This window comes from Glandiceps talaboti, chromosome 22 (assembly GCF_964340395.1).
Source record: "Glandiceps talaboti chromosome 22, keGlaTala1.1, whole genome shotgun sequence".
NCBI lineage: Eukaryota > Metazoa > Hemichordata > Enteropneusta > Spengelidae > Glandiceps > Glandiceps talaboti.
Window position 1 is genome coordinate 15,554,549 of NC_135570.1, and position 14,304 is coordinate 15,568,852.

At 34.1% G+C, this 14,304-nt stretch overlaps 1 protein-coding gene across 1 annotated transcript in view; it reads left to right on the top strand.

Annotated features, from left to right (window-relative positions):
• The first annotated feature begins 3,884 nt into the window (after positions 1-3,884).
• Positions 3,885-14,304, top strand: part of LOC144452189 (synaptotagmin-15-like) — an 82,035-nt gene continuing 71,615 nt past the window's right edge. The window contains exon 1 of the mRNA XM_078143235.1: positions 3,885-4,155. Coding sequence (XP_077999361.1) covers positions 4,146-4,155 — 10 coding nt within the window. The 5' untranslated portion in view covers positions 3,885-4,145. The remainder of the gene's footprint in view (positions 4,156-14,304) is intronic.

Sequence of the window (14,304 nt, forward strand, 5' to 3'; positions counted from 1 at the left end):
GTACAATATGCCATAGATTCTACTAGCGCTATATCACTCGAGGGAATGGATTCAGATTAATGGCGCCTACATCGAGCGAACACACAAAGGCAGACGGTTATGTCACTTTGGTTGACACATCATAGATAGTCATCAACAGACATCCCGTTTGCCAGTATAGCCAAGTTTCTAAAATGTGAAATGATCGCAATTACGTCTACAAGTGTATAAGAAATATTAAAAATGAAACACTTCTTGTTGACGAAGTTATGCAATTGTCAGTGTTTTACGTTCGTGCCAGTACTACCTAACGTTACAGGAAAAAAGCAAGTCATGTTGCCTATCACACAAAAGAAAAAAAACAACTTCACAAAGAGCTATGCGCAAATAATTATTTGGAACGCGTTTTGTCGTTAATGCCTCTGCAAGCATGGAAGGCTTAGATTAAGACAGTTTTCACTTTGAATGTAAATTGGATCCTTGCTTTCTGAGAAATTTTCGTACATAGAAGAAAGCTCCTTTCATTAAACTGATGAGGAAATATCGTAAGAAAAGGAGGACTGTTGTGTTGATATACGTAACGCATCGACACCATTGAGTTCATGTATTAGAAAAGGCAACAGATGTGTGAAATGTAGATGAAATATTAACCATGTTTCTTAAAGGACCTTTACAACAAACATTCTGTTCTCTTGAAGCAATACATTGTGCAATTTATACTGTGTGATTTGAGTAAACATAGCATTTTAATATATTGCAAAATTGTTATGATCAAATAGCCGTCGTATATAGTGTAAAATGATATTATAACTGGTCATATTTGGTAATAACATAACCTACATATCTCAAGACAGATTTCTTATCATTTTCTCAACAGAAATATACAAACCTTTGGCTAAAATTAATCTACGATAAGTTTCTAACCGATGGCAAGTAAAGTAATGCTTTTATCTAATGGAGACAAGTTTGACTATCTCTTTCGAGAAACAAGAATATGTCGCAGCAGTGATGGTTCGGAAATGGACTAGTGTCAAGATAGCTTATCTAAACAAGCTAATATCACAAAACTCTTGTCAATCACTTAATGTTAATGGGAAAGTATTTTCTTTACAGTGACGGATTCAACTACACAGTCCTTTATGTTTGAGCTTATTCAAAGAAAAGATCACAAAGAGATCCGCTCAGTAGGACTTACTATTGCAAAAAGGATAAACAATGTTAATTTGTATGAATCAAATGGTCAGTTCTTTTGGACACTGATTAGTAATAATTTCTTTATTCATATTATCACTTCGCTGATTGTGTTTGTGTTATGTTGGATGTTGTCCATATGTACATCTTGTTAATGTAATGCAATGTAACGTAATATGAAAATTGTCTTTGATAAAACACCAAAAAAACAAGCTAATATCAGACAAATCAAATGAAAAGACAGTATAATTAGAACGAAAATTTAATATCCCATTTGGGAAGTGATTCAAATATAGGATGACTTTCTAATTTAAACCATTTCTCTTATTGAGGCTGTTGATTATCTATGTCTATCTTACATAAAGATTCGTTGTCTGATCATTTAAATCATAAATAGCATGTTATGTGTGTATGTATGTATGTATGTATGTATGTATGTATGTATGTATGTATGTATGTATGTATGTATGTATGTATGTATGTATGTATGTATGTGTGTGTGTGTGTATGTGTGTATGTATGTATGTATGTATGTATGTGTGTGTGTGTGTATGTATGTATGTATGTATGTATGTATGTATGTATGTATGTATGTGTGCGCTCGTGAGTGTGTGTGTGTTGATAGTAGGTTGCTTTGAACTTTTTGTGTCCAACTAAATCACAGATCCATCAATTTATGACACAAAGGGTAATATATTGATCATGAAGATACTAGTTATCTGGAACAGATTTCTGGTATAAAAAAGAAATAAACCTTCTATGATAATAACTAAGTTATAAGGTGTAAATAAAAACAATTAGATAATCGCATGATAAATTAATATTACTTCTTTAGTGATAACATAATTTTATTAATATCTTTCCATTAATAAGTTAGAATATTAAGAAACTATGGTAATCATTTTTCTTAAAACCGATAACTAAGACAGAGAGCATGTCGTAAAATATTTCCGGTTATGCAACCATACCTTGAGATAATTTGATTAAATTATTTTCTAATATAAAGTAACATCAATTAAGCTCTGACAAAGTGGAAGTAGCCATGCAATGTTCAACTGTATAGTTTTATTAATCTAATTTAACTTACTATTGTGGAAGGACAACATTGATGGCATACATTGTCTACTATATACTGACATCACTATGTGTAGCCAAAAATACAGACTAAATATTTCGGATCTGCCAGCTTCCATAACATTTTATAAGTTTTGGGGTTACAGTGTTTTTTAAAACGATTGCTTGAATTGCTATGGTTTTCCAATACCCTCCCCTTCCCCTCCAAGCGACATTGCATTATGAAAGAGATAACGATAATGTACATAAAATTATAGACGGAGCTGTGCACCTAAAGTAAACAGTACAATACAGGTGGGGAAATTCATCTACGTTTTCAAAATAGTAGAAAAGAATATAAATATGGAACTTGGGTGAATAAGACAAGATTATTGTGTCATCAGAAAGGATTGTCATTAATTTGGTTCCTTTCATAGCTAATGCTGTCTAGTCGATAATATGCAAATTATGTACTTGTGTTGGTTTACGAATAGTGTTAATGCCTTGCAATGGCCCCTTGCAAATCGGATTTCACATCATCATGGCAACGGCAATGGAAACTTCCAGAAAAAACAATGAAAATTTTCCAAAATGACATCATAAAAACAGACTGACACGTAGGAGTTGTGTTTTTGCAATGTTCTTACACATTCGACTTCTTCACCTAGTTTATTTGTAGTACCTGTCTTCTCTTTATCATAGTCATTTCTTTAAAATATATTATGTCTAGTCTTTATATTTATTGCATTTCACGTTAGAATAATGCATGACATTAACAGCCAATCAAATAACACAATTATAATCTTTCATATTCTTTTTGGATAAAAAAAGTAGCTATCTACTGACCTAACAATCGTTTTACATAAATATTCATATATTCAAGCTTCCTTTTCGTTGCCTCAATCCGCAATCCATAGAAGAAACGTTAATACACATTCATATTGCAAAGGTGTTTATTTTGTAATTCGAAGGTTACATACATCTACTGGGATATACGCCGTAAGGGGCATTTACCCAACGTTGATGTATTGTCCTTCGTTTATCTAATTTTGATGTTGATGAGCGAATTCATATCTTTCGTTGTATAAATAGCAGAAAAAAGTAAAATCTTGATATGAATTTAGGACGCGTTAAACGCCAAGTGGTAAAAAGACGTCACGATTGGCAATATAATGCTTAAAGACACTAGAACATCTCACCTATTAAAACATCGTTCTCAAAATGAATAAGCTATTTCAGACCTATGTGGAGAAAGCCATTTTACTACGTTGACTTATCTCAAACACATTTAGTGTCTAGAAGCTTTAACTGAGAGATTTCTGTCATATTACCTCAAGTTAGTGTTCCAAGCAATGTCTATTATAGTATTTGCTATCTCTGGAGACGGTTCTTTTAAAAGCTTCTGTAACTGTCTATCTCTATTGAAGCTGTAGTACTGATGTAAATAGAAGTTACATTTATTGAAAGGTGACTGGAAATGCATGTATAATGTGAAGTCTTTGTAACTGTCGGTACAAGAGACGCAGAAGAGCAACAACTTCCGGCTATCTAGATGAGGTCTACCTCCTGATAAATGGAATTACCCACAGCCATATTATCGACTAGTTATATATGCAACGTCTTTGCTGAGAATTCTGTTATCAGTAACATTCAACGTGATATGGCGAGTGTCAGTACTACATTGATGGCGCCATGTCTTACAGTCAGTGCAAGTTATGTCGATTCGGTCATTAATGAATCCAACCGAAGTGAGCTGGACTTTTTTCCGATAATTTTGGCATCGAGGAGGGGCCTCTACTACAAACTTGCATAACCTTGTTTCCATTGATTACAGTGACTTTAACAGCCATTTCCCGACTAAATGCGAGGACCTAGTTCATTTAGGAGACATTTTATTGTTCATCGCTTGAATATAACTGCAGATGGGTAACGGTAATGTATACACACTTTGTTGCGATATCGGCACTTTCATAAACCGGTTTCATGCATTTGAAAGTGTACATATTACTGTACATTGTTATTGTTTGAGTTTCGTTTACATGAAATGTGTTTCTCACTCAAGGTCTCTTAAATATCCCCCATCAACCTGCCTACTGTCTTATAATGGCTTTTACAAAGTCGATGTTAATTCACTCTCTATTATAGCATTGCCAGGATAATTAATACGTCCAAAAATAATTTTGAAGAGGTTGTTAAATCTATACCCAGTCAGAAGAAATAATTTAGTCTGAAATGATTTATCCATTTTCTTAACTCAATTGTGATATGAATGTGGGTTGGTTCGCATCTTATATCATATTTACATTTTGTTAATTACGCTATCACATCTTGTCTTTATGATAAATATATTGCCTGTAAGGGCAGGGAATTTGATTAGTGGACACCTGGTCTTTGCATTATTCTACAAAAAGGATGTATTATGTTTATGGGTGTTTATTGTTTAAACTTGATGTCATCACGGATGTTAGAGTAAACTTTTAACTTCGATGGAAAATTCTTCTTTAACATATGTCGTAAAACAACCCTAGCGATGTAACGCGAAGCAATTTCATTATACACTTAAGACTTCAATATGTATTAGTATGCAGACAATTTAGTTGCCATGACAGGGTGGAGTGACTGTTGCTCAGCTTGCAATACTACATCCTCTATCCCGACACCGTAGACAGCATGTGTGTAATTTGCTTAAAGCTGCTGAGCCGTTAGCCAGCTAACGTCCAGAATGCGTAATGAGGAAATTTCAATTTAAGATAAAGTTTTTCAAGGTGATAAACATCAAAAGCTTTAAGGGAAATGTTTTTGCTCTGAATCGTTAATGAGTTTACAAAGTTTACCATTCCATGATATTGTGCAAATATGACTGTCTACGAATATTGACAAAGACATATTCATTTAGCATAAACCTGGTGTTTCATATTTGTCATGAACGAAAGTCTGTGACTATGAATATTTAAAAATAATATAAGGAAGCATTAGTCCGAATATAGTACTAGTAACATTTGGAAATAAATACTAGTTTAATAATAACATTTAGATACGTTGGTGCGAACATAGTATTTGTTACCATTACAATATATGCTATTGAAATACTCTGACATTTGGGAGTACAGTGTGCAGCAGTATTCTAGAGCTACTGTTGATAATTTGGGAGTACAGTGTGCAGTAGTATTCTACTGTTGATGACTTGGGAGTTCAGTGTGCAGCAGTATTCTATAGCTACTGTTGATAATTTGGGAGTACAGTGTGCAGTAGTATTCTACTGTTGATGATTTGGGAGTACAGTGTGCAGTAGTATTCTACTGTTGATGATTTGGGAGTACAGTGTGCAGCAGTATTCTATAGCTACTGTTGATAATTTGGGAGTACAGTGTGCAGTAGTATTCTACTGTTGATGATTTGGGAGTACAGTGTGCAGTAGTATTCTACTGTTGATGATTTGGGAGTACAGTGTGCAGTAGTATTCTACTGTTGATGATTTGGGAGTACAGTGTGCCGCAGTATTCTACTGTTGATTATTTAAATATGTTACTTGTAGGAAGAGTATCTTCGAATGTGGCAGTGGATGGCTTTGTGTGGGATTGCATTTCACGTATCCTATATTTAGCCATTTGAAGCACTTGTAAACTGAAATGAGGACATGAAAATGTACTACTTATATGATAACTCGTATTTACTGTCCACAGCAAAATGACAACCAAATACTGAGATATCTTAAAATTCTTAAAAGTTTATAACGCCAAGTAAACGTATTTGTCAATCACAGAATGTACGTTTGCTTATACTTTTGTAGCTAACACTATACATTTTAGGGTTTTCCTAATCTTGATACAGACGAAATTCACTTTCTTGATGGCTTACGTTCGACCTTTCTTAAATTTTACATCGAATTGCACAGATGAGAGACACCGTTCACCTGCCTAATAACAGCACATCTTAACTCAATTTTCAATTCTTCAGGGTTGTCTCTAATGTGTTCTGAAGCGTACAGATTTTTTTCATTTCTATCTGACCAAACTAATGTCACGCGTACGAGTCTAAAGGGACTGTGGTTTTGGCAGGTTGGGAGGTAATTAGGCCTTTATAATAGTAACTCGTGTCACATATACACCTATTTGTAGTTCGATGTCAGCATGGCTATAATTAAGTCAATAATTTCATTTAAAAAGAAATCAAAAGGAATGTCAGTGCCTATTCGTCATAGTTGATAATCACACTCGTACGAATTATTGCTAACAATACAATATGAATTAGCGTACACTTTCCTAGTATAATTGACCGGGTATTTGTATTTTATTACTGTAGAAAGAGACTTTGAGAAATTGCGTAGCAACTGATGATGATGATGCTTCATATGTATGAAGAGACGAGGCAATGGGCCACGCATTTAGGCAATAGTCGAAATAGATCAAATATCAATTCATATAATTCGCTGTTAAATATGCATACAATGACTGCGTTGATTTTTGTACACTACGAATGTCTCAGGTGAGATCTCAGTCATACACAGTGACATTGTAGTAATATACCCTTTCCGGTGATTAGCCAAGTTTGTTTTTGTACTCCTTTTGCCAAATTATTCTGTTCCAAAACAGTTTACATATTCGGCTTTCCTGCAATAGGAACACTAAATCCGGCATATATGTGTTGAAAAAGATATGTTTTCATGGCCCCTTAATAGTAGGTTTCGATCGTTTAACTTGCGTTTGTCGCCACATCAGACCTCTAATTTAACATCTGTCGACACACCAGAACTATTTACAATATGTCGACACACCAGAACTATTTACTATATGTCGACACACCAGAACTATTTACAATATGTCGACACACCAGAACTATTTATAATATGTCGACACACCAGAACTATTTACAATATGTCGATACACCAGAACTATTTACAATATGTCGACACACCAGAACTATTTACAATATGTCGATACACCAGAACTATTTACAATATGTCGACACACCAGAACTATTTATAATATGTCGACACACCAGAACTATTTACAATATGTCGACACACCAGAACTATTTACAATATGTCGACACACCAGAACTATTTATAATATGTCGACACACCAGAACTATTTACAATATGTCGACACACCAGAACTATTTACAATATGTCGATACACCAGAACTATTTACAATATGTCGACACACCAGAACTATTTACAATATGTCGACACACCATGACTATTTACAATATGTCGATACACCAGAACTATTTACAATATGTCGACACACCAGAACTATTTACAATATGTCGACACACCAGCACTATTTACAATATGTCGACACACCAGAACTATTTACAATATGTCGACACACCAGAACTATTTACAATATGTCGATACACCAGAACTATTTACAATATGTCGATACACCAGAACTATTTACAATATGTCGACACACTAGAACTATTTACAATATGTCGACACACCAGAACTATTTACAATATGTCGACACACCAGAACTATTTATGATATGTCGACACTCCAGAACTATTTATAATATGTCGACACACCAGAACTATTTACAATATGTCGATACACCAGAACTATTTACAATATGTCGATACACCAGAACTATTTACAATATGTCGACACACCAGAACTATTTATGATATGTCGACACACCAGAACTATTTATAATATGTCGACACACCATGACTATTTACAATATGTCGACACACCATGACTATTTAACATTTGTCGGCACACCAGAACTATTTAGAGTCTTTGATGTGATTGTTCAACGACGAAAGTCAGACTCATGATATAAAACATGTTACGATAAAAACGTGTTTATGGTTGTATATGAATATCTTGTTGTTTGTAATAGTAGTAATACTTCATAGACCAGTACCGTAGCCTGTGGGGGGGGAAGGGGGCAAGGGGGGCAGCTGCCCCCCTGAGATTTTGGAAAAAAGAAAGAAAAAAAGCTACTTTTTGAATACATAGGGATGCTATTAAAATCGTTATTTACGTGACGATTCCTAGCATGCGCGATTTCAATGGATAGTTCACTAAAGTGACTGTACACTGACTCATGGCTAATATGTATCTTATATCGCTATTGTACGCTGGCTTAACTTTGAATTAAAATGTGTCCAGTTAAAAATTGTAATATTTTGCAGCAAATTAATTTTTTTTTTGCGCGGGAAAGTACAAAAGAAGTGCGCACATGCACTGTGCATTTTCTGCGAGTAACAGTAGTCTTGAAAGTCTCCTTCATTTGAAGATAGCAAGTCGCAATTATAATGTCAGCAAGTGAAACTCAAAAAAAAGAAAAGAAAAAGTCGTTCAACGTGAGGTTGCCTGCTATGCTGCATGCAGTGACTCGTGACTCCGAAGATGCGCTCGATCTCATTTACATCTTGTTCCTTATAGTAAAACATTTCATGCTGATAAAACTGCAGATCTCTTTTCTTTTTGGAATATTTGGTGGCCCTGAAAAACTATTAAACTAGGTACGCAGTTTCAGATCCATTATTTGAATATATTTCTTTCAATAATTGTGTTCGACGTTGTCTTTGGTTAAAATGTTGTTTAATATAATTATCTCATTTTGCACTGACACTAGCGTTATTCCACAATTCATTTTTAAGCGACAATTTGCTAATCAGAGCTGTCACTTCGACTTCAAAATCCAAACTTCAATTTCCATTATAATGATAATGACAAGGAGAATTCACTGAGTTAACCAACATAAACGAGGCCATAACAGTTTTGGGAGTTGGGTAAAGAAAATGATTATTTTGTTGTGTTACTTATTTGAGAAAGCACCATCCATTTTTTTACTTTGAATGTGACATCTTTTCGGCAACTACTTTGAAAGATACGACATTAGGCCAGAAAAAATGAAAAAGCTGTTCAACCTACCCATATATGTTTTTCTGGTGATGGGCAATATATCCTCATGCGGGCTTCGCATTTGTTTTTCGAAGTTAAGGATATTACTTTATATTTTCTGAATAGTACATGTAACAATATACATTTGAGTCTATTCCAAATTATATAATATCTTATACAGTAGTTTTCTTGGCTCTGGTGTTGCATACAATCATGAATTGAGATTAAATATCCAATGTGCACTAAAAAGAATTGAACAAAAGTTTACGACCATTGGGCCATCAAAAGTCTGAAAGTCTTGAAATGTTTTGCTCTTTATTCGGGATTTTTTGGAACGAAATTAAACTTCAGGAGAAGTCATTTACAATGTGCACAGCCGCATAATATCTTTCAGCTTTGCCACAACAAAATACACTTCCAGATAATATGTAATACATAGCATAATTGTTTCAATTCTGGTATTTTATTATGTCTATGGTTTGATATTTTATGCCTCTAAATGGCCTCCTACACTGTCTTATTTTCATTTTTTTTTCACCTTTGGAGTTGTCTCCTTCCAATGCATCATTGTACCATATACTTTTATATCTCCATTGTAGTGTAGGTGACAGAAGCCTGAGAAGGGGTGGCTAAAATAATGCTTGAGTTTCAATTGGCGGGGCTTAACATCATTTGAGAAGAGAGGATGCGAGGAACTACACCATTTGTTTAACCGTAAATAGTGTACATTTCCTAAATATAGCTATGCAGACAAATTGCATGAGATAGTATCAAGATGACTGAATAAGTTCTATCTAAACTCGACCTGAAATATTTTGCTGTCATTATTATATGGTTTGTCTTATCCTTGTCAAGCATTGTGAAAAAATGAAATCGACCTACTTACTCAATGTGATGGGTTAGGTTACCCGTTGACAAGCATTTTTTTTTTCTGACCTTACATATGATATTTCATTGCGTATGCTAAAATATATATTATGTAAATTACATTCAAATTTATGTAAATTAGCACTTTTCTAAATTGTAAATGCATGATTGCACCAAGACAAAGGTCTGTCCCCTTGGCAATTTGGTCAGGCTACGGCCCTGTAGACTGACACAAAAGAGGATATATCCAACATTTTCTGGTAGTGTGTACTTACTGGTAAGAAATAAATATGAACTGTACCATACTGATAGGGGTTAATGTTTAGACTATTGTAGAGTACAGTATAGACTAGCTATACCATGCTGATAGGTGGTTAATATTTAGACTATGTAGAGTACAGTATAGACTATACCATACTGATAGGTGGTTAATATTTGAGTCATTGTAATAAATTGAATAGAATTGTGAAGGAATCAAATTGTATGTTAAGACTTTTCACGGGTAAGAATTATCTTGAAATTAAGCAAGTGTACGGTGACGTCACGTTGTCATGCGCCATGATAATACAGCCAACTACTTAATTATATGCATAAAGAAGGACGTTACACAAATAGTCGTAATTGTTGAATGTATTAATGCATATATAATTGTATGTATATCCGCACTGGACGTTCTCTGTCTAAGCTACTTTAAAATCCAGTATCAATATTTAGTCGTTCAAGCACAGTATACAGAAATGTCCATATAGTCTAGCAGAATTGATGTGCGACGGATACGCTCTCTAATTGCAAGTTAGTTAGCCCAATTCAGATATCAATGAAATATGATTATTGGACAATATCTAATTAGAATTGATTAGAATTATATGTAATTTGCTGGATGATTAATGACATGGCTTGCATATTAATGGTAATTTTGGCTTAGCATGATTACTTATTTGCGTAGGTGGACAATACCTTGAGAATGTATCCTCCCTATTTCGTATAACTTAGTACATATTGAAACTAACAAAGTGCAGGACAAATATTTATTTGTTGACGTTGCCTTTTTTGTTACCAAGTCACTTTCATCTGTAATTGCATATCCTAATCTTGACAGCGCTTTTGTTTTGAATAACAAATGACTTTGTCAATATATTGATGTTAATGTATAAAATATGTCCTGCAACTATGATGAACGTGGCCTGCTTACAATATGAATAATTTGCGTAATGATATTTTGTAATTAGGTGACATATGATCACTGTTTCCTGAAAGATCATGCCTAATAAAAAAGATTTATTAATGTGGTTCCGATTACGCTCAATTTTAGAATTGAAGAACAGTTTTATATTGTCTTTTTAAGTTGATATCAGTTTATGCATCCACTATTTCTGGCGAGACTTAAAAATTTTCGTGATTTTATTAATTTTTCTCGAATATGTAGGAAAAAAAGGTTTAGGGCCGGTAGTGAAAAACTAGGTGGGGTCGGGTAACCGTAACCACACAACTTTTTGTTTAGGACTCATGATAACTACATATTGACTCGCGCGTGTTATCTATATGAAGGCTCATTATTTAAAGGTAATTACCAATTGGTTGATACATCACGTGTTTACATTGTCATCCAATTTAGTAGATATATTGATATCATCATCAGACATATGCTGTTAGGATATTATTGATGTTGCTTGCCGGTAAGATTACCATATTAATTAATATTTCCTGATTGGATGAAAAACAATACATGTTCAATCTGAATTTAGTCATTAGGTTATGTCAGCAAATTGCGTTGTAGTCCCCCATGCTTCAGTGCCCCGTCACTGTCCTACAAAGGCAATACGTACAGACACAAGACAAACAAGACTGTCTTTAATGTCCTTGTCCAATGAATTCAGGTTAAGCTGTTATACCATAAATTGATCTGTTGAAGAAGAAAACATAATATTTAGCATACGCGTGAACTTTAAGACGTGACATTTCATTTGGTATATTCTGTAAATATCTTATTTTTTCCGTTATGTCGATTTCATTTTAATGATATTCCTGACGTAATATGACGTAATAACACACCAACCGCAACTTGAACATTTCTGGCTATAGGAAATATATAAATGTTTTCAAATAGTAGGTAATATCGGCAAAACATGGTTTCTAGATTGTCGTAAATAATAGTTCGCATTGAAAGAACAGTAATTCTTTAAAACGTCTACTGTAATTCAAATGAATATGCATAAACTATATACGACGTTGAACTTGAATACATATTGTCATTTTGAATCCTTTATCGGTAAGGTGTGGTAAGGCATGGTACAATTTTCAACCTTGTTGGGGTTAATGTTCAGATTAATATCGCTTTTACGAAAACAGATTTTTCAGATAATATTAAATCGTTTATTTCGTCTGAAATAGAGTTCTTTAAAAAAATATATATATATATTTTTTTTCGTATCGTAGATGCAATATAAATGAACTATGTCATTTCATAACATCGTAATTGTTCTACTCCGTCAGATTATTCTTTGATAAGAAAAGTCAATTTCACTTCCAACCCAATTTTACATATTTGTAAGTTTGACATTGTGACGTTTTTACTCCTGTAACTGTAATAAAGATCTAGTTAAGTGAACCAAATTGTAGCAACCAGATAACTTGATGTGACATACATTGGTTTTACTGCCTTCCTTTAGACATCTCAATACTCCTAGGAGTTTGAACAATATAAATGTTTCATTAATCCTATGGGAAGCATGTCATGGAATGAAACATACCAATGAATACCTCTGACATTTCTTTCAAATCTTGTAATAGAAAATAACCTATGAGATACAACTGATTGTTTGTAATGAAAGTTCTGTAAAATGGTTAGACCCACAAACGACCACGTACACCTATAAACAGACAGACAGACACAGACAGACAGACAGACAGACAGACAGACACAAACTATATATATAGTTACATAGTTATAGTTATAGTTATAAAGTAATGTTGTCAGTTTTCTTTGAATTGTACTTTATATTTAATTGTGAACACAAATATGACCAGTTCCACACCACTCCAAATCGGGAGGAAACAATCTCTCTAAAGTTGGAGATTTTCCAAATTTTTGTTTTCAAATATCTATTTTTTGTAAGGTTGCAGTACGGAAAGTAAGCTTTCCATTGATGTATAATACATGAAGAGTGTACAATGGGGAAAACTGGGGAATACTTTTTAAGGACACCATGTGTATGTACGGACGACTGCGCACCATGCATGGACGGTTTGATACCTAGCATTCTTCATCCAGTTTTTATCCAAACATAATTATGATTGCCGTTTCAACGTCAAAAATTATTTTCAACTTTAAAAGAAATAAATGCATAAGATTACATGGCATTTTCAATGAAATTTGAGAGTTTTTTATGACTGTATGAAACGTATACGGAGCAATTAGATATCCAACTAATGATGAGTATCACATGATGACAGTGTCCATCAAGTACGCCCGGACTGCCCACGTTGTACAGACAAGTCGACTATGGTGAACTTATTAGCGACAGTTATTGAACATGAAGGTAGGCGCGAGTATGACCATTACCATTTTCCAGCTTTAGTCGTAATTCTGGTAGTTTTGAGGTGTATAAACCAAAGCGAGAATGGCTAAAACTACCCAGTTCTGTACCACTGATAATGAAAAGAAAACATGTTAGTCCCACAAAACACCTCTAACGTACAACCTTTTGAAATTAGTTGTGCCAGCGATAGATTATGTGGTTTGGGATGATCACTGCGAGGATAAGAGACTGTTTTGGTGACGTCATCACATGGCCAGGTTTGCTATCAGTTGAGCAAGCCCTGTAACGTTTATCGATATTGTATACTCTTAACTAGGAGTGGTGGGGAACTGATTACCAGGCTGTTAACAATGTATGCTTGCGTCGTGTTACTTCAAAGTATGTCATTTGTTAAACGTGTATACCCACTTTATATCTCTCAATGTTATCGTATTGGTGCATCAAAGTATGTAAATTGTTGGGTAAATTAGGGATGTTAACAGCAGGTGTTTGTTAACATGCTATGCTAATCTAATAGTCGAGGAGCGTTCTGGAGTAATTTCAGAGGTCTGTCATTTAAGTTACGTATTTATGATGGAGAAGTATGAATTTGAAGCTCTATTTTTGATATGAATATCCATGACACAAGACCCACTGAAAGCAATGTAAACACTAGTAATTTACGCAATAAATGATATAGTGAGTAACAGTTTATTAACAAATTATTGCCTTTGTTTTCACTGGATCTCCTTAACAACCGAAATACAATTTGATGTTTGTGGATGTCCTGTGTATTTGGCAGCCCAATGGCATTCCCATAATTTCATGAGTATTCAGTT